A 24,879-nucleotide genomic window follows, 5' to 3' on the forward strand; every position below is an offset into this window, starting at 1 on the left:
CATACAAGGACTAGGTGGTCACAAAAGTGTCTCATTCAGTAATTTATGCTTGTTTCCTCACATCTATTTTCCACCAGGGTTCAAGACCCCAAAATTTGAGAAATATGATGGATACGGTGACCCTATCGCCCACTTGAAAAAGTACTGTAACCAGCTGAGAGGCGCGGGAGGAAAAGAAGAATTGTTGATGGCTTATTTCGGGGAGAGCCTTGTGGGGGTAGCCTCCGAATGGTTCATTGACCAAGATGTCTCTCACTGGCACATTTGGGACGATATGGCCCAAGCCTTCATCAAATAATTTCAGTACAACATTGACATGGCGTCAGATCGCAATTCCCTGTCCAATATGAAGAAAAGGCCGACTGAAAGCTTCAGAGAGTATGCCGTTAGGTGGAGAGAGCAAACATCTAGAGTTAAGCCACCCATGTATGACAATGAGTTAATCACTGTCTTCCTTCAGGCTCAGGATCTTGATTATTTTCAAAATATGATATCTGCAATGGGCAGACCTTTTGCTGACGCAATCAAGATAGGAGAAATGATCGAGAATGGCCTCAATACTGGCCGAATCATAAGTCAAGTAGCTCTCAAAGCAGCCACCCAAGAAATCCAGAATAGGCCGGACAACCTTGTTAATCAAAAGAATAAAGATAAGGAGGCCATGATGGCATCACGGGCAAAAAGAGGCCAAAGGGGAACATCTCAATCCCCGGATCCACGATGCTCAGTTGCTCCACAGTATGCAACATTCAATGCTCAGTCTTATGCCAAGCCATCCAATCTCCAACATATGCGAGCCCCGGCTTTAACATACTTTCGTCCTCGTCCAAAACAAGAGTGTGAAAGGGAACATAAGCAGAGGGACAATTTCACGCCAATCGTAGAATCCTACATAAGTTTGTTTGAAAGGCTAAAACGTTGTGGCATGATTGAGCCGCTTCAAAGGTATGTTCTTGATTCATATGCAAAAGGTTTTGACCCTGATGTACGGTGTATGTACCATTCTAATGTCCATGGGCATAGCATTAAGGATTGTCGGGCTTTGAAAAAGGAAATAGAAATGATGATTCAAGAAGGAATGATCGTGGTTCAAGATAATGGCATCCTAAATGTCATGACCAAGCACGCACTGTTCATATGATTTACAATGATAAAGAATATGGGTACAGTTTGGTAAAAAATGTCAAGAACTTGTCCGCTGAATGCAAGGCAATCAAAATTATTGAAGGTCCTGTTTGATGCTAATGCGCAAATTCGTAGCTAAGATGTTTGAGCTTGATAATTGGAAAGACACTCCCCACCTTGCCGGGAAGGAGTCTTGGTAACTTATTTTGTCATAATTTCTATCATCCGTATTATTTCGAGGTTGTGATCCAGATGTTGTTTGATTGTCCTATCATCAAACCTCTCTATCCTTTAATCAATAAAATACAACTTTTCGCTTTGTCTCATTTTAATCCACTATGTATGGTTCTTTTGCATATATAGTTCTTTTCACGCCAATTTTAGTGACATGACATGCATGCGGAGTTTTCGGCTAGATTTTAGAAAGCCTGTCTAATCTTGAATTGAATCGAGAAAAAATACTCGAAGGATAAATAAGAAGTTGAAGAACTTTGATGATAAGCCTGTGTCACATGGAACCAATATAGTCATATCCGTAGAGATTAAAGATGTTTATCTCAAACCTATCATGAATACCGGCTTAAGGATAATTGAAAGTTCTGAAGCCTAGTCGGAGTAATCGATGAAAGGCTCTTTGGCCATGACCTTCCATAATCTAATCATATCAGGGAAGATGACCCAAATCTCCAAAGAAGGTGCATTCCAGGGAATTTAAAATAGATTAGTTGGTACTGAAATGTATCATTTCACATCAAGGCAAAGACCAATAAAATGTGGCTCCAATTTGTGAAAGACCATTTGTTGCGAACAAGATATTGACTACGGAACTGTACAACTGACAAAATCAAGAAGACATTCATGTCTATCAATGCCGAACCTGAGAAGAGATAGTATGTTTGGCATTCTTGAGGCGGGAGGCAATTTTTCTGCTACCTAAATACTTATACCCTTCGTCTCCCCTTTTGAGCATGTTTATTTTTCTTTGACCCCCCTCTTTTGGAATCAACTATAGAATCAAAGTTCAAAAAAAAAAAAAACATGCCACCAGAAAATAGGAGCTAGGTCAATTTGTTGTTTAAAAAAAAGAGAAGAGAAGAAAAGGAAAGGAGAAAAGAAAAATGAAAAAAATGAAAAGAAAAAAAAGATAACAAAGAAATCATTCGTGTTGTTTGAACTATGTTTGACTTGATTTCTTTAAAGGATACGTAGGCAGCTCTATACTAGGGTTCAGTCCAACCAAATCAAAAATAAAAAAATTTCAGTATCTGAAACTGGGGCGGGAGTTTTTTATTTTTTATTTTATTTTTATTTTTTATTTATGTTTTTATGAAGAGTCGATTCCAAGAGTTGTAAGTATACAACCCCATCATCTTGAGTCTATTTTGAGCCTTCATACAACCCTTTCTTTTTAACCCTATCCAAAATCCATACAAATAAAGACCTCTCAATTAATCTCTAAGAATGCCAAGCGAAGCACGTAATAAGCAATAGTTGTCACACGACATAGAACAATGTCAGGTTGCTCACACAAGAAAGCAAAAAAAAAAAAAATGAGAAGGTCTTACTAGTGAAAACCCTCATGGGCACTATAAGGTGATGGTAAATAGAGATAAATAAATGAGAGAGATCGGTTGGTGAAAACCTTTTGGGGCACTACCAGTCGAAGGTGAGCTATGATTTTATGCAAATGATTGGCACAAAGAGGCCAACTTCAAAGACGAAAGGGAACAACAAGTAGAAAGGGTAGATTGGCTGGATAGATTTGGCCGCTCAATCCAAAATGCATGTCATGATCATTAAAGCTTGACTATCATATTCAAAAGAGCCCATTCTATGTTTCTCTCCTCGTAAAGTGTCATTTTTCAGTTAAATACTATTCTTTCTCATTTTCACATCGCGTCATTTTATTCATTTGCATTATTATTTTGAGTTAGTTTTTGTAAAAACAAAAGAGAAATAATTTCAAAATCTGTTACCGGCTTTCTAACTATACAAAATGAGTTCTATCCTAGCACATCAAAGAGGACATATCCAGAAGGCAACATGCACAATAAGTTGTTGAGATTAAACGATATCTGAGGTTTCATGCAGACGAAAGTTCCAAAGAGAAAACTTTGCTGGTCTATTTGCTTAGAAGCCAACAAAGAAAGGGACACAAAATTGGTCACCGTTCCCCGTAAGTGCAAAACAAATAATGTAAGGCATACACGGTATTGACAAAGGCACAAATCCAACTCTGATTTCCTCTGATAAGCCGAACAAAGTGTTTCGAAGAAATCGAAAAGGTCACTAAGTAAGACTTGCTTCATGGGAAAAGATGATAGCACCACAGACACAAACTGATATCGGGTGCAAGATAATCAAGTTTGATTTTTAAAGGAAAAAACCTCCAAAGTGAAGACTTGCTTTATAGACAAGGTTCAACATCACCTTAGACATTCGGGTACGAAAATAGTCGAGGGAAATGATGGAAAACCAAGATTTCCAGAAAGCAATACAGAGTATCCGAGCAACTCGGTATCGCGCTGAAATAATCAGTTCTTTTTTAGCAAGGTGGCCGCAAATTCAAACTACTCAGAGCATCAAGGCCACAAACCGACCACCACTGTTAAACTCACAAATCTTTCTTTGTTTGAAGTAGGAAACAAAGTAGCGTAGAAATGAAGTTCTCAAAGTACGAATGTACCAAATGTAAGTTCTTCAAAGACTCTACTTCTGCTTTCTAGGCATGCCCATAATTACTTCATCAACCACTGTATTTTCCAACATAAGGTACATCAGTCCTTAGTTGAGGTCCCATTTTGATATAGGGCACACCACACCCTAGTCGCATGTTCAGTATAGGGTACACCAATTCCTAGATGTATTTTCCAACCTAAGGTACACTAATCCTTAGTGAGGTTCCACTTTAATACAAGGTATCCTATCCCTGGTTACTTTCTATCTAAGTGATACAACGCGCCATCCCTTGGTTATATTCTCTCAGCGATAAAGGGTGCCAATCCCTGGCTATATTCTCTCTTATTAATACAGGGTGCCAACCCCTGGTTACATTCTTTCTCACTGATACAGGGTGCCAACCCTTGATTATATTCCTCCTTAGTAATACAGGGCGCCAACTCCTAGTTATATTCTTTGTTAGTGATACAGGGTGCCAACCCCTGATTACATTCGTTCTCAGTGATACAGGGCGCCAACTCCTGGTTACATTCCCTCCAAGTCTTTCAACCTCACTCGTAGGAGACGCACTTCCTAGTTTGGGTGCCAAACCTTGATTATATTCCCCTTTAGTGATACAGGGCGCCAACCCCTGGTTACATTCTTTATTAGTGATACAGGGCGCCAACCCCTGGTTACATTCGTTCTCAGTGATACAGGGAGCCAACCCCTGGTTACATTCCCTCCAAGTCTTTCAACCTCACTCGTAGGAGACGCACTTCCTAGTTTGGGCGCCAAACCTTGATTATATTCCCCTTTAGTGATACAGAGCGCCAACCCCTGGTTACATTCTTTGTTAGTGATACAGGGTGCCAACCCTTGGTTACATTCATTCTCAGTGATACAGGGCGCCAACCCCTAGTTACATTCCCTCCAAGTCTTTCAACCTCACTCGTAGAAGACACACTTCCTAGTTTGGGCGCCAACCCTTGATTATATTCCCCCTTAGTGATACAGGGCGCCAACCCCTGGTTACATTCTTTGTTAGTGATACAGGGCGTCAACCCCTGGTTACATTCATTCTCAGTGACACAGGGCGCCAACCCCTGGTTACATTCCCTCCAAGTCTTTCAACCTCACTCGTAGGAGACGCACTTTCTAGTTTGGGCGCCAAACCTTGATTATATTCCCCTTTAGTGATACATGGCGCCAACCCCTGGTTACATTCTTTGTTAGTGATACAGGGTGCCAACCCTTGGTTACATTCATTCTCAGTGATACAGGGCGCCAACCCCTGGTTACATTCCCTCCAAGTCTTTCAACCTCACTCGTAGGAGACGCACTTCCTAGTTTGGGCGTCAACCCTTGATTATATTTCCCCTTAGTGATACAGGGCGCCAACCCCTGGTTATATTCTTTGTTAGTGATACAGGGCGCCAACCCCTGGTTACATTCATTCTCAGTGACACAGGGCACCAACCCCTGGTTATATTCATTCTCAGTGACACAGGGCGCCAACCCCTGGTTACATTCCCTCCAAGTCTTTCAACCTCACTCGTAGGAGACGCACTTCCTAGTTTGGGCGCCAACCCTTGATTATATTACCCCTTAGTGATACAGGGCGCCAACCCCTGGTTACATTCTTTGTTAGTGATACAGGGCGCCAACCCCTGGTTACATTCATTATCAGTGACATAGGGTGCCAACCCCTGGTTACATTCTCTCCAAGTCTTTCAACCTCACTCGTAGGAGACGCACTTCCTAGTTTGGGCGCCAACCCTTGATTATATTCCCCCTTAGTGATACAGGGCGCCAACCCCTGGTTACATTCTTTGTTAGTGATATAGGGAGCCAATCCTTGGTTACATTCATTCTCAGTAATACAGGGTGCCAACCCCTGGTTACATTCCCTCCAAGTCTTTCAACCTCACTCGTAGGAGACGCGTTTCCTAGTTTGGGCACCAACCCTTGATTATATTCCCCCTTAGTGATACAGGGCGCCAACTCCTGGTTACATTCTTCGTTAGTGATACGGGGCGCCAACCCCTGGTTACATTCATTCTCAGTGATATAGGGCGCCAACCCCTGGTTACATTCCCTCCAAGTCTTTCAACCTCACTCGTAGGAGACGCGCTTCCTAGTTTGGGCGCCAACCCTTGATTATATTCCCCCTTATTGATACAGGGCGCCAACTCCTGGTTACATTCTTTCTTAGTGATACAGGGCGCCAACCCCTAGTTACATTCTTTCTCAGTGATACATGGCGCCAACCCCTAGTTACACTCCCTCCAAATCTTTCAACCTCACTCGTAGGAGACACACTTCCTAGCTTGAGTCATTCCAATAGGAGACACACTTCCTAATATGAACCATTAATCCTAGGAGACACACTTCCTAGTCTGAGTCTTTCAACCTCACTCGTAGGAGACACACTTCCTAGCTTGGGTCAACCGTATTCATTTTAATAGGAGATGAACTCCCTAATATGAGTCATTATTCCAAGGAGATGCAATTCCTAGTTCGAGTCCTTCAATCTCACAGCCATTCCAATGATACCCATGGGACACGCACCTCCTAAGTCCAAGTTATATCAATTTTATACCTAATATAAGAATTTCCTTTTCGGAGCCTTTAGTTTCATTTTTGGATCTTTCAAATAAAATAAGCTGACATGCAGTTTTACCCAATAACTCGCAAAATTTTCTCAGTGCCAAACTGGGGCAGAAAATTTTGTTCGTTTTGTTTGTCTTTGATGGCTTTGCAGGCCCTGCCGTAGAGCCCATGTTGTGACGATTAAAGCTTGCAGTTTCAGCTTTCTCATCATAATAAAAAAGTTTTTCGGTCACAAGATAGTTGGAGTTAGCTTGGATAATGTGTCAGCAGCCCAGCTTCTCGAGTTTCATTTTCCCGAACTCTAATCCGGAAAGCAAGCAATCGAGAATGAGCCATGATCCTTTCCTCAAAGAGCATCAAGATCCAATCTAAGGTCAACACAAGCGAGCAGGTCAAGAATCAAGATTTGACTCCACAAGACACATAAATTAGGAATTTTGTAACTCTTAGTTTCCAGACATATGTAGTTCTTTCTCTTTTCCTTTTGATGCAAGCAGCAAGTAATAGTAACAGCAACAACAGCAGCAACAACAGTCTTAAATCTAGTGTCTGGTAGTCCCAGCTACCAAATTTTCCCAAAACTACACTGACCTGATTCCTCTAAACAAGGATATGTAGGCTACCTCGGAAGCAAGGTTCGGTCACCATTTAAAAAAAATGCTTTCATTGGAGTAATATGTGAGCAAAAATTAGCCATGACATTCACTTTTCTTTGCACGAAAACTCTTCATGTTCTCGAGCAAAGAGGGGCAGCTGTGAATACCTAATTTTTGTACTATTTTAACATCTCCTAAAATCATTAGTGTTTTGTTGATTTAATTATATTTCCCAATTTTTGTGTCTTTGATTGCATATTTCCTATCATAAAAATACCCCCAAAAAAATAGTTCTTTCTTTATTTGTGTATTTTAGGAATTAACTAACTATTCAATTGGTGAATTAATCTAGTTAATTGATCATTTGAATAAGTTACTTAATTAATTTATTTGTTTGTGTAAATTTAGTTTAATAAGTAGGATTAAGAAAGAAATTGGGCCAAATTTGAAAGAGAAAGTGGCCAAAAGTGCAAGATAAGGGGCTGCCTTTGAAAGGGTCCGGAACGACGTAGTTTTGCCTCAAAACTACGTCGTTTCATTAAGTGACCCAAGATCAAATCTCACCCATTGATCAACCCTTGATCTAATGGTCCATATTTGATCTCTCAAGAGGTATTTAAAGCCTCAAAAATCTAAAAAATTCACTCATTTCCCCAATAACTCTTTCTTTCTTCTCTCTCTCTCTTTTCTCCGCCGCCGCCGGAAATCACCCACCGACGGCGGACCACCTCCAAATTAACACCATATAATCTCCACAACCTCCTCTTCCCATATCTCCAAACCAATTCCTTCAAAAAACCCTCAAACTCCTTGAATTTTAGATCTAAGAAACTTTAGCCGCCACTTTTTGGTCCAAATTCTTGAAGCTCCGGCCAACACCACCCTACAACACATACATGAATGGATAGAGCTCCACGAGACCTATCTTTCCCTACCCATTTCACCCCCAAAATCCCCGTTGCCGCCGGCCCGCTCCTCGCCGCCGCCACGGCTCCACCGCCTCACCACCGCCAAAATGCCCCGAACCCCCATTTTAGCTATTTTTCGACTCAAAGACACTCATTTCTTTTGGCGAGATGCTGAAACACATTTCGTTCTAGCATCTACCCGAAAGAAACATGCGTTTCGGAGTCGGGTAGTCGCCTTTTAGCATCTCCGGCGTCTTCTCGTGGCTCGAACGGCTTCAAGCATACTTGTTAAGTATAATCGCCATCTCTTTAATTAATTTCTGATTTTTTTTTATTATTTAGTAGATTAGTTTCTGATTTTTATTTATTTAGTTATTTTTCTATTTTGGTTATTTCTTGTTAATTAGAGTTTCAAGTTAGGTTTGTTTAATTAGCTATCTCTATTTAGTTTAGTGGTTTGTTAGATTCGTTATTGATTTAAACATGATCTTTAGTGTATTAGTTAAATCATTCACTTAGTTAGTCGATTATTTAGTTGTTGTTAGTCGTTGTCCGATTGATAACGATGCTCGTTCTGTTTTGAGCATTAGTTTGTAAATTTAGTTGTTTGTTTAGTAATTAGTTTGCACAAATCGAATTCATTCCCATCAAGTTGGTTTTAATACTTAGTTCAATTACATTTTTAGTCTCGTCTATGCTTTGTCAGTTCATAGTTGTCCAAGTTTGATTTGTGTTGAGCAAGTAGTTTGTTGTTGATGGTTAAAATGTGAAGTTTAGTTTATTTTATCACAAAATAGGGTAATAGTAGCTTACTTTTACTAGTAGGATGGCTGAAAGGGTATTTTTTCTCCTTGCTTCTGACACAGCAGATTTTCAGGTTGTCTTTTCACCTTTGGGACAGACTTTGAACAGTGTTTAGCACACAAAGTCAGTCTTTTGGACAGATTTTTGGTGAACCAAAATCTGTCCAAAAAATCTAACTTTATTTGCCTATTGAAAGGGCTGTTATTCCACAAATCAGGTAACTTTCAAATTCTTATATTGCAGATTCTTGATGATAATAAGAAGGATTTGATCCCGGTTTGGTTGATGGAACATATTAGATCTGATTTTGTTTCAAGATGAATGTTATATTAGTGTTATCATCATGTAAATCTGTTAAAAATTAGTTAAATTATCATTTTCTTCTTTATATATGTGATTGAAATTGCATTATGTTAAGATTACTTAGTTTAAGGAAAAGATAAAGACCCCACTTTTAACCATGTTTGTTTAGTTTGGGCTCTTTTCCGTGAGTTACTTTCATGGTTCATGTATAATTATCTAAGAAAGACTTCTAGCTTCAAATGTTTTGATGCTTTGAATTATAGTCAACATAATGTTATACTTAATATAGTTCTTCTCTTTAGCAATGAAGTATTACCGTTTTTTGTAGTTTTTATATTTAGTCGTGGTTTCTATGTTGTTAATGAGTGTAGTTTGATTAGTGCCATGATTGGTGTAGATGAGTAGAAATATTATGTTAGTCCTTAAGAAATAGTTGGTTAAGAAGATAAAAGATAATAATTGGCATGTAAGTTTCTTTTATGAATTTTTTTTTTCATAGTTTGGACATCAATGTAACAAGCAATTTGGGCGTAGAAAAATACTTGTTATTTTGTGTTGTCTTGGTCATCAAGGCTCTTAAACAACATGGGCCAAATAAGCTAAAATTTGTAGGCCCAATGACAATAGAAAGCAAGATGGGCATTTTCTTTAAAACCAATAAATTGTCTTTTGTTAAATAAAATAAGTGGCCCAATACCATGAAAGTTTAACATAAGCTTACCCGGGTTTAATGTCTTGCATTAGTGAAAAATTTGTTTTTAATAATAATTTTTTTTCCCAGTCGAACAAGTAATAAATAAAAAAGAAGCGCTTTTTAATTAATTTAAGCGATAGGCAATTTTAGGCACGTTTGAGATGTAGACCATGTGTTCATATACGGTCCTTGGTCGATATTTTTTTAAAAAATAAAGTAGTCATGTGTGCATTCCCGCTCCTTGACTTTTCAATATTAATTGTATTTAAACCATATGTACCGACACGTTCTTTGTTTTAATACATATAATCAAATAAGGACTTTGTGTGCTTGCACGCTTCTAGGCCAAAATTATTAATTATTAAGCAGCACTAGACAATAGTAACTTAAGGCAAATAATACACATCTTATCCAAAAATAATTCAAGCCAAATTTTAGTCAATAAAAGCGACCGTGCTAGAACCACAGGATTCGGGGAATGTCTTACACCTTCTCCCCAGTTAACAGAATTCCTTACCCGGACTTTATTTTCGCAGACCAATAATAATAGAGTCAAATCTTCCTTTGATTAGGGATTCAAATAAAAGGTGACTTGGAACACCAACAAAATCAATTCTAAGTGGCGACTCTGTAAATAAAATAATCCTTACTCAATTTTGTCACTTTAATTGGAAAAATCCTTTAATTCACACAATATTATTTTGCGGATAGAAAAAGGGGTGTGACAGCCAATTGTATATATCTCTGTTACTGTTGAAAGTAACTCGGAATGCTTATATTTCTCTGTCTGAACCGTAAATACTGATAATTTTCACTAACTAGGTACCTTGTACCCTACTTCACCTTGCTTCTTTTACTTGTTGAAACGTGTATCCACCTTCTGATTCTCTTGTTGCTTTTTACCATATGGGTGGATAGATATTCATGCCTTAGGTCTCCTTTTCAAGAAGCTTACACGTCTTAGTACACAAATGATATGTTGAAGACCTCACAGTTACTCATCATAAGCATAATGCAAAATCGAGTTCCTCTGCCTCAACTCTTCCACAACCACATTTAATCTCTTACCAACTGTCTTTCTAGATGTAGGTATCGTTGTATTACGAATAAAATAGAATTTAGGAGTTTGAATTCTTACAAATGAGCTCTACCACACGATTTAGAGTAAGAAGAAAGAGTAACAGTTCTAAATTCCCTGTAGTATCCTGCTTATAAGTGTGGTGCACAATACACCCACAAACAATACTCTCCTAGACACGGCTTGTAGACTCCCTAGGACAGAACTGCTCTGATACCACTTTTGTTACGACCCAAATCGCAGGGCCGCGACGGACACCCGGTGCCTTAATCAACCGAGTACCAATGTAATATATCTTTCTTATCATACCATCATGGGTAAGTGGGTCAGAAGGGCCGTCATGAGATGACTAGAATAAAATATACGGGAATGCTCGACATAGGATGACAAAACATAGTATACAAACTCATACATGTGACATACGGGCCTATACGACCGAAATGATCATTTGTACACTCAAAACATAGGCCGACAAGGCCATACAATCAGCCATATACATGACACATGTATACAAGCCTCTAAGAGTACATAAATGTCACAAAGGCCGGGATAGGAACCCGCCATACCAGTCTATACATATCCAAAGCATACTGACCAAATAGGTAACTCCATAGCAAGTGGGGTGCACCAACACCTTCCTCTGAGCTGATAGCCTACTAGGAGGACTGTCAACCTGTCTATCGGGACCTGCGGGCATGAAACACAACGTCTCCAGGAAAAAGGGACGTCAGTACAAATAAAGTACCGAGTATGTAAGGCATGAAAAGCAGTATATAAAAGACATGAAAGAAACATAGATTAAAGAACTCAACATGTAAGTCTGAATAGCTTTGTGAATCATGAAAAATTTATAATGTCATGCATATGCGTATAAATGTCATATCATGCATAAGTGTATGCGTACATAACGTTATCAAGCCTCTGAGGACATCCTATTATATCATCTCGGCCTCTGTGGGTGAAATCATCAACGTATACTAGTTGATCAGGTGGTGGTGCGTATATAACGTCGTAACTTTTTCCCATACCCCATGTACATATAATATACGCGTATATAACGCCATCTGGTCCTGAGTCAATGTACATGTATAAATAAATGCAATGCATAATGAAGTAAGTCAATAAGATCTCTGGGAATGTCATAAGATCATTATGCCTTCGGATAAACTTTATCAATTTACGTATTTTCTGAGACCCATGAACAAACCATATAATAATGGGACACATGGAGAATCAAGAACATAGGCAACTCTAGTACTTCTAAGAATAAAGTTACTTGTGAAAGTTGCATGTTTGTTCGTTTAGTTGTATCATATGGATCATGCCAATAGGAAAAAAAGGATAGCCTTAACATACATTAACTCCGTTGAATCCTTAATACCTTCCAAGCAATTCTTTAAACAACTCAACTCAATCTACCATAACATAAAGAGATTCAAAATCAGTGCTGAGTAAAGGCTAAGTACGCAACTTAAACTAGTAGCTCGTTTATGTATATTTGGGCAGCATCTCCCCTGTAACCTTACTTTACCAAGTCCATCAACCAACATGAACCCATACAACTTTCACCTATATACTTTCAGCACCACAACACAAATCAAGCTATATAACAACAAGTGCATAAACATCACTAACGAAACTACTATTTAACACGACAAACGACAAGCTCAGATTGAATCCCTTTTGAACCATTTAACCCTAAAGTCATTAATTCATTAACTTAACAACATAGCCAACATGATATTAAGTACAATGGGACATGTAGACAATATTTCACTTGAAGAATCCTCCAAAACAGCCACAAGATGAAGGGCTACGATCTAGCAAGCACTAAGGGATCTCTAGCGTCAAATTCATGTTTTTCTCTTTGGTTTTCACTCTAAAATAATGGAGATTGCTTTGAGAGTGTTTTGGGAGAGTATAGGGTCAGGTTGGGTCAAAAAATGACCCCAAATGAGCCTTGACCCGATCTTTAAAGATTGAAGAATCACCCACCGCCTAAGTGGGGTACGTCCCATGGGAGCTGCTTACGCAGTCTCACAAAATGCGAATATCTCTCTACTCCGACGTCGTATCGACAAACGGTTTAATGCGTTGGAAACTAGACTCGTAGAGCTTAAATTTGGTATGTGGATCATCCCTTAATTCCAAGTATATTGGGAGAAAGGATCAGCTACATGTTACCTAATTTTCAGCATATTATGAATGTAATTTGGGATGACCTTTGCCAACTTTTGTTCCATGACTTGCTTGACTCCAAGACGTAACACGCGACTATTATACGACTAAAATAACTCATAACATAACCTTATTATCATGTTAAGCACCCTAGTCTCACTCCAAAAGTATATGTTATAACTTTCCCCGCTTGTCAACTTTCGATGAAACTTATTTTGTTCAATTCGTTTAGCTTCTAAGTCTTTCAACACTATTGGTTCTTATTATTCATGATCTTAAATATTTGTAACGTCCAAGGTAACATGATTAATTTACTTTATATACTTTCAAAGATGATCTTATTTCTAAGCTTACGTCACTTGACTTACGACATACTCTCACGTACGAAAACATGGGAGTAACAGATAAGTACATGTTATCTATCGAAAGTATAATAAGTACTTTAAAAAATAAGAAAGAATTGTCTGTTAAAATACATTGATAGTACAACAAGTTAAAATACATTGATAGTAAAAAAATTCTTTATACACTCGAAGTTTAAAAGTTAAATCCTATAAATAATATGATCAAGTAAAGCCGACCTAAGCTATATCAATTTGCCATTATCCTTTGCATTAAATGAGTTGCAAATGTCACTTTATGAATATTTATTTACTTTTGCCTTGTCAATATCCCTTGTTAGATTGTTCTTTAGTAAAGCTGCTGCTTTGTGTGAATTAGCCAATTAGGTCATCATTACTATGTTTCAACACTAATTAATTAATTGGGAAAATCGATTTAACGATATTTAAATGGATGTGCTACTTATGATTTGGAAAACAAATCTTACGTGGATTTACCTTGGAAATGCATTCATTTACTCTACTGGGGATAAGTTTTTAACAATATTTGTATTGATTTAACTCTACAAGAAAGGGGTTTAGAAAAAAATCTGTTTTCTTGTGTCGAGAATAAGAGGGGTATTTAGAATACAAGTTATGGGTTTCACTAAACTCATAGCTTCGGCTCAAGCCCGGTATATTTGTCAAATTAAATATGTACAAATAATAAATTTTGAATTCTTGAATTCGATGGAATATAATAAAATTTTAAATGTAAACCCATAAAGTTCAATCCTGAATCTGTCTCTAATCTAGACACTCCAAATTTTTGACTATTAAATTTTAAATTTAATAGGGAAAGGATTAAGGATTTACCGGATGTGAGATATCACATTGTTCGAGGCACCATATAATTTTTTTTAATATTTTCTTGGGGATGCTAACTCAACGACAAAGTACTTAAGTTTTTAAGTGCGATTAGTCTCTTTTACACACATTTCTGTGGCTAATGAATTTATTCGTATAAATCATTTAATACTGCTAAGATTATTTTGTCAGTCAAGAAGACGTCACTGAAGTGGACATTCATCTTAATATATTATAACTTCAAGAAATAGGCAAGAAAGATAAACACAATGATTTTTGCTTCCCCTCTTAAAATCCTATAAATAGAACAGAGGGTTTTTCATAAGCATGCATCAAGGGAAAAAGCTCCAAATAAATACACATTATTAGGGAAGAAATATGGCTTTCACGTATCTTGAAGTAACCTTAGCCTTAGATATTGTTTCACAGATTCTCGAATCTCGGACAGACAGAATCTCCATGCATGCCTTCAGTCATACATCCCTTTTTTTCTTTTGGTCGTTTTTGTTAGCCATTGAACCCCATGTTAGTGTGTCCTCCCCTTAGTATGCATCCAACGGGTGTTAGCCGACACCCCTTCGTCAGAAAATTACACTGTTTAACTCGGTAATTTTAAAAAAAATATATATATATACGATATAATAACACCCATTGACTTTTTGGTAAGTTAATTTGTTTCTTTATATTTTGACCCCTTAATAAAAATCCTGGCTCCGCGCATGCCTCCCCTTCCTAATACCTAAACAGAGTTCTGTCTATGGCCTCAATAGGGTACCTTGAAATCTTTATAGCATTCTTTTTCTTTCTTATATTCTGGTTTTTAGAAAATAATAAAAATGGCCTACCAAGGAATTATCCATTTTTTGGGATGCCCCCGAGTCTTTTTCTCAATTTTCATAGAATTCATGAATGGGCTGGAGATGTACTTTCAAGAACTGGAGGTACTTTCTTGCTAAAAGACCTTTGGTTTACTAATATGGACATTCTTGTCACAGTGGATCCTGCAAATGTGCATTATATCATGAGTGCAAAATTTCAAAATATTCCAAAAGGGCCAGAATTCAAGAAATTTTTTGATGTTTTAGGTGATGGGATTTTTAATTCCGAGGAAGAAACTGAGTCGAGGGTATATCGGAAACAACCTCTCTACCATTCACAGCGTAGGGGAATGTCTGGGTACACACCACCTCCCCATACCCCGCTTATATTATTTCACTGGGTTTGTTGTTGTTGTATTCGAGGAAGAAACAAAGGGAATATGCCAAAGCATTGATCATTAATCAAAGATACCACAAGTTTTTGGTGAAAACTATTGATGACAAGGTGAAAGGTGGCCTAATTCCAATCCTTGAATTCATGTGTAATAAAGAAGACAGAATTGTGGATTTGCAAGATGTTTTCAAGAGATTCATTTTTGATATATGTAAATTAGTCACTGGCTTTGATCCTGGAAGTTGGACCAGAAAAGAAACTAAGTAAAGCAGTAGAAGTTGTTGACCAAGTTATATATTAATATTAGTATACATTGATGAGACATGATGAGTTGAGCAAATGAGCAAAAAACTAAGGAAGAAGAAAAAGGTTTTGATTTATTAACATTATGCATAGTCAATGATGGAGAAACAGAAACTGGGATGAAATTTGGTAATAAATTCTTGAGGTATTAACAGTGGCGAAGCCAGAATTCTTGATTTTCATCAAGAAGTGTCAAAATAAAAATAATTAGATACATCAAAAAATGAAGGGGAGTCAACGTATGGTAAATATACATAAAATAAATAAAAAATTATCTAGCAATATAATATAATTTTTCGGCGAACGTTCAATGTGGCTCCGCCACAGGTATACAATATTGAATTTCATGTTCGCGGGTCGTGATGGAATTAACTCATGCCTTACTTGGTTCATTTGGCTTGTTTTCACAAATCTTGAGGTTGAAAAGAATATAAGGGAAGAACTTGGAGCAATTATCTTAATGGAAGAAGCCAAAAAATACACTTTTTACAATAGAAGAGTTGAAAAACATGGTTTATTTACATGCTGCATAGTGTGAAGGATGGAATCCATATGGGGGATGGATTCCTTGGAATTCAAGCCATAGATATGGATATCGAAACTTTCAAGAAATATGTTTAACTTTCACAATCAAGATCGAAAAAGCTAAAACAATAACCCCATTGTTATGCATAGATATAGACCCCTTGCTGTTATTTGTTTATTTACACAAACAAATGATTGTTTATTTACTGTACATACCTGATGAACCTAGATAATGTGTCGTTCGGGATGTGATTTGCCAAGCTGGGACAATGAAAGCCGTCTGACCCTACCGGATTAGGTTGCGAAGGCATCTCCTTCAAAAGCAGACCGGGGAAAGAAAGAGCTATGCTAGAGTTGATTAGGCCGATATCTCACAAGATTTGGAAGGGCATTCGTTTGAAGTTTCATAATCTCAGATGCTGTCACATTGCAATATTCCAAGTCCAACGAGCGCAAATTCTTCAGAGGCTTCAAATGTTGCAATCCATGATTGGTGATGCAAGAGTTTGAGACATTTAGAGATACCAATAATGTCAGTCCTGCATTTTCAGAAGAGATGTCAAATTAGGCCAAACCATGAAAAAAGATAAACAACCTTGTTCTCCAACAGAGACGGGTACAAGACCTAAATTTGATGAGTTCAACATGTAAGTTTATTAGTATCATTATACTTTTGAAACTATAGGCTCAGATTTAATATTTCTTGAAATTTTAACGGGTTTTCACATGCATCTCTATGTTACTTGTCGAATAAACTGGCTGCAACTGAACCCACTGCTCAACAGCTGCACGCATCCGTCCCTGGTTTCTAGCAGGCCATGGGCTCTATGAATAATCTGATATCTACACATTTCTTTTTAAGCCCTCCACTAACACACACACACACATGCAAGTCCAGAAGTTAGAATCAAAGGATTCAAAAGAAATGTAGTAATATATCAAGTATTAACATTTTAAAACCTTTTTACGTATGTATATGTTATTCGAGCTGAAAGTATTAGGTCCAGTAAATCAGACCCACTCTTGAATCCATATTTGGACACATGATAGATAAACATTTGGGCAGTGTGTCACAAACTTGGCAGATTAAGAACTACTTATAACTTTTGCAGAGTTGCACACAGTATTCCGCTTCTGAATACATACATGTAGAGGTGGACGGAGACTACGTTTAATCCATGGATTAAACTAAATCTAGTATTCTCAACAGGAACATTGATATTTATATGTGAAAACCCGTTAAGATTGCAACAGATATCAAATTCTAACCCACAAATTTGAAAGCACAATGAGTTCAACGCTAAGAGCCTAACATTTGAATTCATCATGTTTGGATTCCCACCTGCATTTGCATGTGGCCTACTGAATAGAAAAAAATTACCTGATAGGAGTTCCAAGGTTTTATCTGTCAAATTTCGGTTCTGTGAAAGGTTCAAAAACATCAGGGAAGAAAGATCCTTTATATTCTCGACTCCAGCATCAGTTAATGCACCACCACAAAGGTCTAGCGATTGCAGATTTCTGAAATCTGATGAAATATTGATACACATTCAGAATTTGAAAATGAAAAACTCGTTAGCTGGAATATCTACAAAACTGAGTACCACTACATATTGTTAATTACCAAGACACCTGCTAAATATATATCCATTTATGATGAATTCTCACGACACAGAACTAAACTTAGCATAAGCACCAAAAGAGGGGGAGGGGGGTGAGCGGCCGCGGGGGGGGGGGGGGGGGGGGGTTACAGAAACGTAGAAGAGCAACGAAAGCGAATTTAAGATATAGGAAGAGAAGAGAACGGCTGCTGTAACTTACATGCAAGATACTTTGTCCCAGAATCTGTTATGTGAGCTCCAAAGAGATCCAGGTGAGTCAAACCAGTAAAACCTATACTCCGTAGAACCAAAAGAATTACACGCTTAAGTTTCTAGCAGCAGCATCAACTGGAAAAGAACTTATATGATATGGCTACACATGCTACAGAGGAATTGTTGCGGCGAGTCACATCTCAAAATATAAGTACATTTTGGATTCAGCATCTACTAAGCATTAGCACTTCGTCCCATGCTGCGCACATACATATTGTTTTACTAGATATCTACGACTCCTCTGTCTAATTAAAGGCTTTCCCATAAGTAATAGAAGATTATGAGATTACGTCTCTCTAAACTATATATGAACTCTGAACTTTAGTCACTGCCAAGAGATAATTTTCCAAGGCTTACCTGTGAGAATTGCAAGACCGGAATCTGTAATTTGGCGCACATCCAGATTAAGTGACTTGAGACGTGTCAATCCAGATAACTTTTGCAAACCATCATCGGTTACTAAGGTGAATTTGAGGTTGAGTTCCTCCAACTTGGCCAAACCTAAAATAAATGAATCATTCAAATCTATCATAAAACATGCAAAATAAGAAGTCGATCACATCAAACTATCAAATGTTTCGCTGCTGATATATGAAAAAGTGAAAAGAATTGACACTGAAATGCACTTAAACACTATCAAGAAAGTCGACATAAAAGAGAAAAATCCAATAAACTTGGTATATGGAAGATGAATCAAAACCAGCAACTACAATATGAAAATAGCACCGAGAAGATATGTCGCGTGGACTCTCCAAAATGATGCCGCACTTGTGTCGGATCCTCCAAAAATACACTACTTTTGGAGGATCCGACACACACCGGGCGATATTTTCATAGAGTCCGAGCAACATAGCCGACAAGATAGATGATGAATTCTCACCAAATTCGCTATCTTGCAGTCCAAACATTTTCCATTTTACTAAACGAGATGGCTGTAAATTCATTTTTTAAACCTTTGAAAATGCAAGTAGACAATCACTAAAACTAGTCCAACAGACAAATTACTCAACATAACATGTCTGCAATATATGAACACATCATGTCTATCCAAGACTCTAAATAATATAGAGCTCATAGACAAGGAATATTCCTCTAGCACACACGAAATATCCATAAACTAAATGGAGTATGTAATTTTATGGCTTGGCTTTATTGATCTGCAAAATCAAGAGGATGGAAGGGAGAATCTTTTTGGAGAATAAGAGCTATCTTTACCAGCTAAATGAGCCAGTCCGTCATCCGTAGTCCTACAAGAGTCCAAGTTCAGGGCTTCCAATTTTGTCAGACCTGCAATATTGATCCTATGGAATAAATAACCAAAAACTATAGAAGATAATAATACACTCCATGTGAAAGAGATCAATCCAGTAAATCTAACGCTTTGACAGAGATTTTTATGTTGGACTTCAAAAGCATAGAGGGGGTTTGAAAATATTAACGAAATTTTAAAATGAAATATAATCTGCGATGAACATAATCAAAGAGGTAAGACAGACCTTCCAGATAGCCCAAACATGCATCCGTGATGTGGTTATATCCCAAATTCAACACCTTCAAATTGCTGAGTGCTGCACGGTACACAACAATTGGCTAAATATGTAACATTATCTTTCTCTAATCAGTTCGCTATGAGAAATAACGGTATCTGCCAGTTACCTGAAAACTTTTCGCATCCATCATCTCTCAGGCAACATCTATTGAGATTTAGAGATTGCAGCGAAGGGAGCGCTATAGAATAAAAAAAGGGTGTCATTAGAACACTACTATTACCATCCTCAGAGAGTAACTTTAGAAATCATTGCTGATTTCTTCTATGACTGCAACAACATGTTATCGTGATAAGATAAAACCAAATAGGTAGGACATCCACATAATGTAATCCACACCAATTAAAATCTCCTCTAGAAGCAACAAGGTAGAGAAAATGTATTGCAACCTATCTGCATGTGTAAATATCAGAGTGTAACCACATGAGAAGCATTTTAAAGGCGACAAGAGAATGCAAACCTGAGATAGTATCCAAACATGAAGTAGTAACATGGGATCCTTCTATATTTAGTACAACAAGTTTGTTCAAACCTAAAAAATCGAAAGGAAAGAAAATCTCAATATATAAAGGAGAAAGACTATAAAGACAACAACCTTAGATACTTACATAAACACAGTAAGAAAAAGACTGTATGACACTCTTATTTTAGATGTTCTATCTATCAAACTAACTTTTCCACTGTTTTTTCACTACCACTAAAGTTACACAAGTTGAAGTACCATCATAAAATCCGTGTAAGTCCAACACCATCTTATAAAATGAGACAGAGGGAGTACTTAAAAGGGGATAACTGAAAAGGCACAACTAAAGGTATATCGGAAAGGTAATTTAAGGGATACAGTAAGAAAAAGACTGTAAACTCTCAAGATCAAGTTGGCACTGAATGTCTGAGTCTGTGACATCTCGCCCCGTAAAGGGAAAAAAAATTTATTTTCCCCTTCCTTTCAAATCAGAAACTGCAATGGCTCATACAACTTTTTTGCAACCAGCTAAGATGGAGGCTTTACATCTAAAAAGTTCCTAGTTTATCATACAAGATATCGAAATGCAAAGAAAGAGCTACCGGCATCAGGAGAACGAAATCAAGTTTTTATGTTCTTGCACAAATCAACTCGACAGTCTTATAAACTGGAAAAAGTGAACAAAGCCTATGTTGCATGGATTCTCCAAAATACTGCGGCTCCCATGTCGGATTCTCCAAAAATACACTGCTTTCAGAGAGTCCGAACAACATAGAACAAAGCTATAGAGGCTGTGACCAACTTCGGCTTCAAGTTAGAAAATACTCTGCATGTGATTTTGTAGAAGAGAAAGCAAGAATATAACTTCAAAATACAATGCAAGGGCTCCCTAGCATGGAAACTACAGGATGGACCTCATAGGACCTATCATCACCATCATAAGACAATGCAAAAGTAATTACAACAGAAATACCAATTAGTACCTCTAAAATAAGACACTCCATAATCTGTTACGTAGATACACAGAATCTGAAGTTCCTTCAAACTCGCAAGCCCTGAAGTCCGTCACGTGAATATGAGCAAACTTTCACATAATAACAAGCACAGTAAGATGACATGTCTGAAGATTTTGAGGCACATTCACTGCCAATACCTGCCAGAGGCTTCATATCTGAATCTGTAATGCACTGACAACATCTTATACTGAGAGATTCAAGTTTTGTCAAACCTGAAAAGAAAAAGGTACTCTATATTTTAAGTTGAACTTCACCAAGATGGTGGAATAAAATTCAAATATTAGTCGCGAATGGTGATTATAACAATTAAAAATAAATCATTTTTCATGGTGTGGAAATCAAATTGTCTCAAGATTTACGGTAGGTCCACAAGAGAGCATTAACCGAAACATGTCCACAAGGATCAATGAACTAAAATAGAAAGCATAACCAACCTTGAAGATGAACAAGTCCTCCATGAATCTGTGGACACCTCTCGAAATCCAACTTAACCAATTTATCTAAGCTGGATAAAGCTTGCATAGCTTCAGCAGTAACCGAAACACATTTTCTAAAACTCAAATATGTCAAATTTGAGAAACCTGAAAGGCACAAATTTAACCATTGTCAGCACCAAGCAACTCCTTCACGCGGTACAGTTTACTAGGAAACATAACAGATTGAATCACAAATTGACCTTCTTCGCAATTCAACAAGTAAAAGAGTAAGATAATGCAAAACACACAGTGGATTCCCATAGGTGGGGTCTGGGGAGGGTAGGGTGTACGCATACCTTACCCCTACCCTGGGAGCGCAGAGAGGCTGTTTAAAGTGATAGTAACAGTTTTTCTTGTCTTCATATAACACTCCATTTCTATAGGGGAAAACAGGCTTGCAAGAAACCAATACACATTGGCAAGCGAATAAGAAACTATTGCGATTTGCGGGAGAGAATAGAAATAACTACCACTGACTTGCTTTATCCCCTGTTCAGAAATACAGTCACAGCAATCGAAAGATAACACTTGGAGGTTTGAGCAATTTTGCAAGAGACTGAATCCAAAATCCGTGACATCCGAACCAACAATATATACAGACAGTAACGATGATCCTTGTGAAGATATGACATCCATCCAATTATCTTTAACTCCTTTATATTCTCCCATCCACATATCCTGTCAACAAAGAAAACTTTCAAAACAAATAGGCCTATAAGATCTTGTACTAAAAAATCACTTGATTCGCAATTTTCAATATGATTTTCAATGTGAGTGGGGATTTTACATGCAGTGCACAGTCTCTAAAAGCTTCGATACAATCATCCGAAAGACAGTTTGAATAAACCAGATTGTTGAATATCAACTGGCTTATATCCCTTGGCAGCATTGAGAATGAATGATATCTGTTAAGGTCCTGTTAATAGAAGAGAGCATAAGATCTCCTTAACCAAAAGAACTCAATAACCTTAACGGCATAGGCGGATGCAGCCTATACTAAATGAGTTCAGCTAAACTCAGTATTTTTGACACGTAACATGAATATATAAGTGAAACTAAAATTTCAACAAATATTAACTTTGAAACCCATAATTTCAAAAGTACAATACGTTCAGTACTAATAAAAGTAAAGGCTGGACCTATTAAGTTTATATCCACCGCGATCCGTCTCTGCTTAATGGAACATATAAGAGGAAATCAATCACCTTACGTATTCTATGAATGCATAATTCCATGAGGGACGGACAACCGCTTCCTCCCGGATGATAATCTATGACACTCTCAAGAAGGAAGGACTGTAGACAATTTGAGCTACCAAATTTGAAGCGTCTACTTGAGAAACCTCTTCTACTAATGTTATCATCATCATGCTGGTCTCTCTTTAATGAACAAGCACCCCCCATTTTGGAATTATGTCAAGAAGACCCGCGTTATATTATCACGAGCGCTAGAGAGAGGTGTAATCCATTCGAGAAAATAGCACTCCCATTCATGTTGTAGTTCCTGAATAGGCACCTAAAGGCCTGAAAGAGATCAACGATAGAACGTCAAATTTCTTACGAGTTTAAGTTCTGTGTACTGATTGTGTATAAATTGACATACAACAACAAATAATTCTTCATCAACAAGCTTGACACATTAACCTACTAATAGAATAATAACATGTTACACTCGGTTAAATTGCACTGACATCAACAACAACAACAACAACAACATCAAACCCAGTGTAAACCCATAAGTGGAGTCGGGAGGGTAGTGTGTACGCAGACCTTACTCCTGAGTTGCTCAGGCAAAGTAAAGAATAATTAAGTGTCTGCTACTTTTTCTTGTTTCTGGATTCTCCTTATTGTATAACATCAAACATCATAGTCTTCACTTTATACCTTAAAAGCATTTGCCATTTCTCAGAGTTTACTTTATTATTATACCAATAGACATTTCTGCTAAAAAATCATAATCAAAAACAAAAATATTCCACACAAAATGCAAGAAAAGAGATTGCATCATAAAAACAAAAGTTTCAATACCAAATCCAAAAACTCATTAGATAACAAAAGAAAACAATCACAAATCAAAACCAAATGTTTTCTAATCAAATTATAACCAGAAAGCATGTTTGCATGCAAAAGAAAAAGAGAAAATATATATATATATATTTTGTGTTACATTTGAAGAAGGAAAAAAAAAAAGATTAACCATAAAAGAGCAATTACATACCTTAAAAAAGAGGGAGTGCTCCAGAAGCTCCAGAAGCAATTTCTATAGAATAGAATTAAGAATGGAGCTCAAATATATGACATTAAAAACAGGAGATGACAACATGATAATCAGAGAATGAGAGGCACAAACCAAGAAGCTTGTGGGTACATGCCACGTGTCCAAATCTTTGTTAGAAGAGTGGAATTTGCGGGGTTCTGTTCATAACGATAAGAAACAATCTTTTTATGTCTTGGTTTCAATTCCTAGTACTGTGTTCTTTTGTTTTCTTCCTTTTTCTAAGGCGTCACATGTTTTGTCAGCCTATCATTGAGCAGTGCAAAATATACTACTAGAGGATAAGGATATATTATCCAGAGGATACTCTCTAAAACTTGGGGCGATAGGAATTCATCTAATCTCTTTCGTCGAAAATTTTGTTATATATATATATATATATATATATATATATATATAAGATTTAATATTTTTAATTTTCGCAAAAATTATGCACTCGAACAGTTCGATGCATAAAATATTTTATGTTTATGTAGAATTTAAAAATCAGTCAGTAATTCATTTTATGACTCGAGTCCCTGACCTAGCGTAAAGGTCACACGAAAATAATCCTGCTGCCACTAAATTGAGTTGCACATGCATAAGAATAACCCAATAACTTTATACATTTGTAATGCTTACATTATTAAGTCACTTTTTTAGAAAATAAAGATACATGTTACAAAAAAGAGAAACACGAGATAAACTAGAGATTGAAACATCTAAATTTGTGATTATAATATACTAGAATATATCACTATTTATATACAAGAAAAATAAAAAGGGTACAAGGAAACAAAATATTTTACACACTACTAGAAATTCGGTAAAAACCGACCAAAAAAACCGACCAACGTTGGTCGATAATAGCCAAAAATCGACCAAAACGCGATAATTTACGTGTGGACGGTATTTTTGTGGTCGGAAAGGAATACCGACCAAAGTTGGTCGGAAATTACCGATCAACTTTGGTCGGTCAATTAAATTCAAAAAAAAAATATTGCAAAATAAACCGACCAAAGTTGGTCGGTATTTTAATTATGTAATAAAAAGATTCACCATCTGG

At 37.2% G+C, this 24,879-nt stretch overlaps 2 protein-coding genes across 10 annotated transcripts; one reads left to right on the forward strand and one right to left on the reverse strand.

Moving 5' to 3' along the window:
• Nucleotides 1-11,125: 11,125 nt before the first annotated feature.
• On the reverse strand, nt 11,126-24,022 carry LOC104091466 (uncharacterized). Of its 9 annotated transcripts, none has more exons than XR_011408295.1 (18): nt 23,910-24,022; nt 23,778-23,819; nt 22,766-23,083; nt 22,348-22,476; nt 22,031-22,238; nt 21,519-21,665; nt 21,222-21,296; nt 21,052-21,123; nt 20,066-20,137; nt 19,715-19,786; nt 19,555-19,626; nt 19,274-19,345; nt 18,416-18,559; nt 18,006-18,077; nt 17,566-17,712; nt 16,401-16,723; nt 14,665-14,720; nt 14,418-14,627 (listed from the first exon to the last, which is right to left on the reverse strand). XR_011408295.1 is itself a non-coding variant. In XM_033654884.2 (15 exons), exons 2-15 carry the CDS (start codon nt 22,961-22,963, stop codon nt 16,533-16,535), a joined length of 1,671 nt encoding a protein of 556 aa, XP_033510775.1. In that variant the 5' UTR covers nt 22,964-23,083; nt 23,778-23,913; the 3' UTR covers nt 16,123-16,532. The 9 variants fall into 9 exon arrangements, 1 of the variants encoding a protein (XP_033510775.1); XR_004505765.2 differs by adding an exon at nt 14,990-15,145 and having other exon boundaries at nt 23,778-23,913; XR_004505768.2 differs by having other exon boundaries at nt 14,665-14,685; nt 23,778-23,913.
• Nucleotides 14,727-15,623, forward strand: LOC117275586 (alkane hydroxylase MAH1-like). Its single transcript, XM_070179701.1, has 2 exons — nt 14,727-15,363; nt 15,468-15,623. The coding sequence occupies exons 1-2, from the start codon at nt 14,902-14,904 to the stop codon at nt 15,621-15,623; spliced, it is 618 nt and encodes a 205-aa protein (XP_070035802.1). The 5' UTR covers nt 14,727-14,901.
• Nucleotides 24,023-24,879: the final 857 nt, after the last annotated feature.

This window comes from Nicotiana tomentosiformis, chromosome 6, assembly GCF_000390325.3.
Source record: "Nicotiana tomentosiformis chromosome 6, ASM39032v3, whole genome shotgun sequence".
Taxonomy (NCBI): domain Eukaryota; kingdom Viridiplantae; phylum Streptophyta; class Magnoliopsida; order Solanales; family Solanaceae; genus Nicotiana; species Nicotiana tomentosiformis.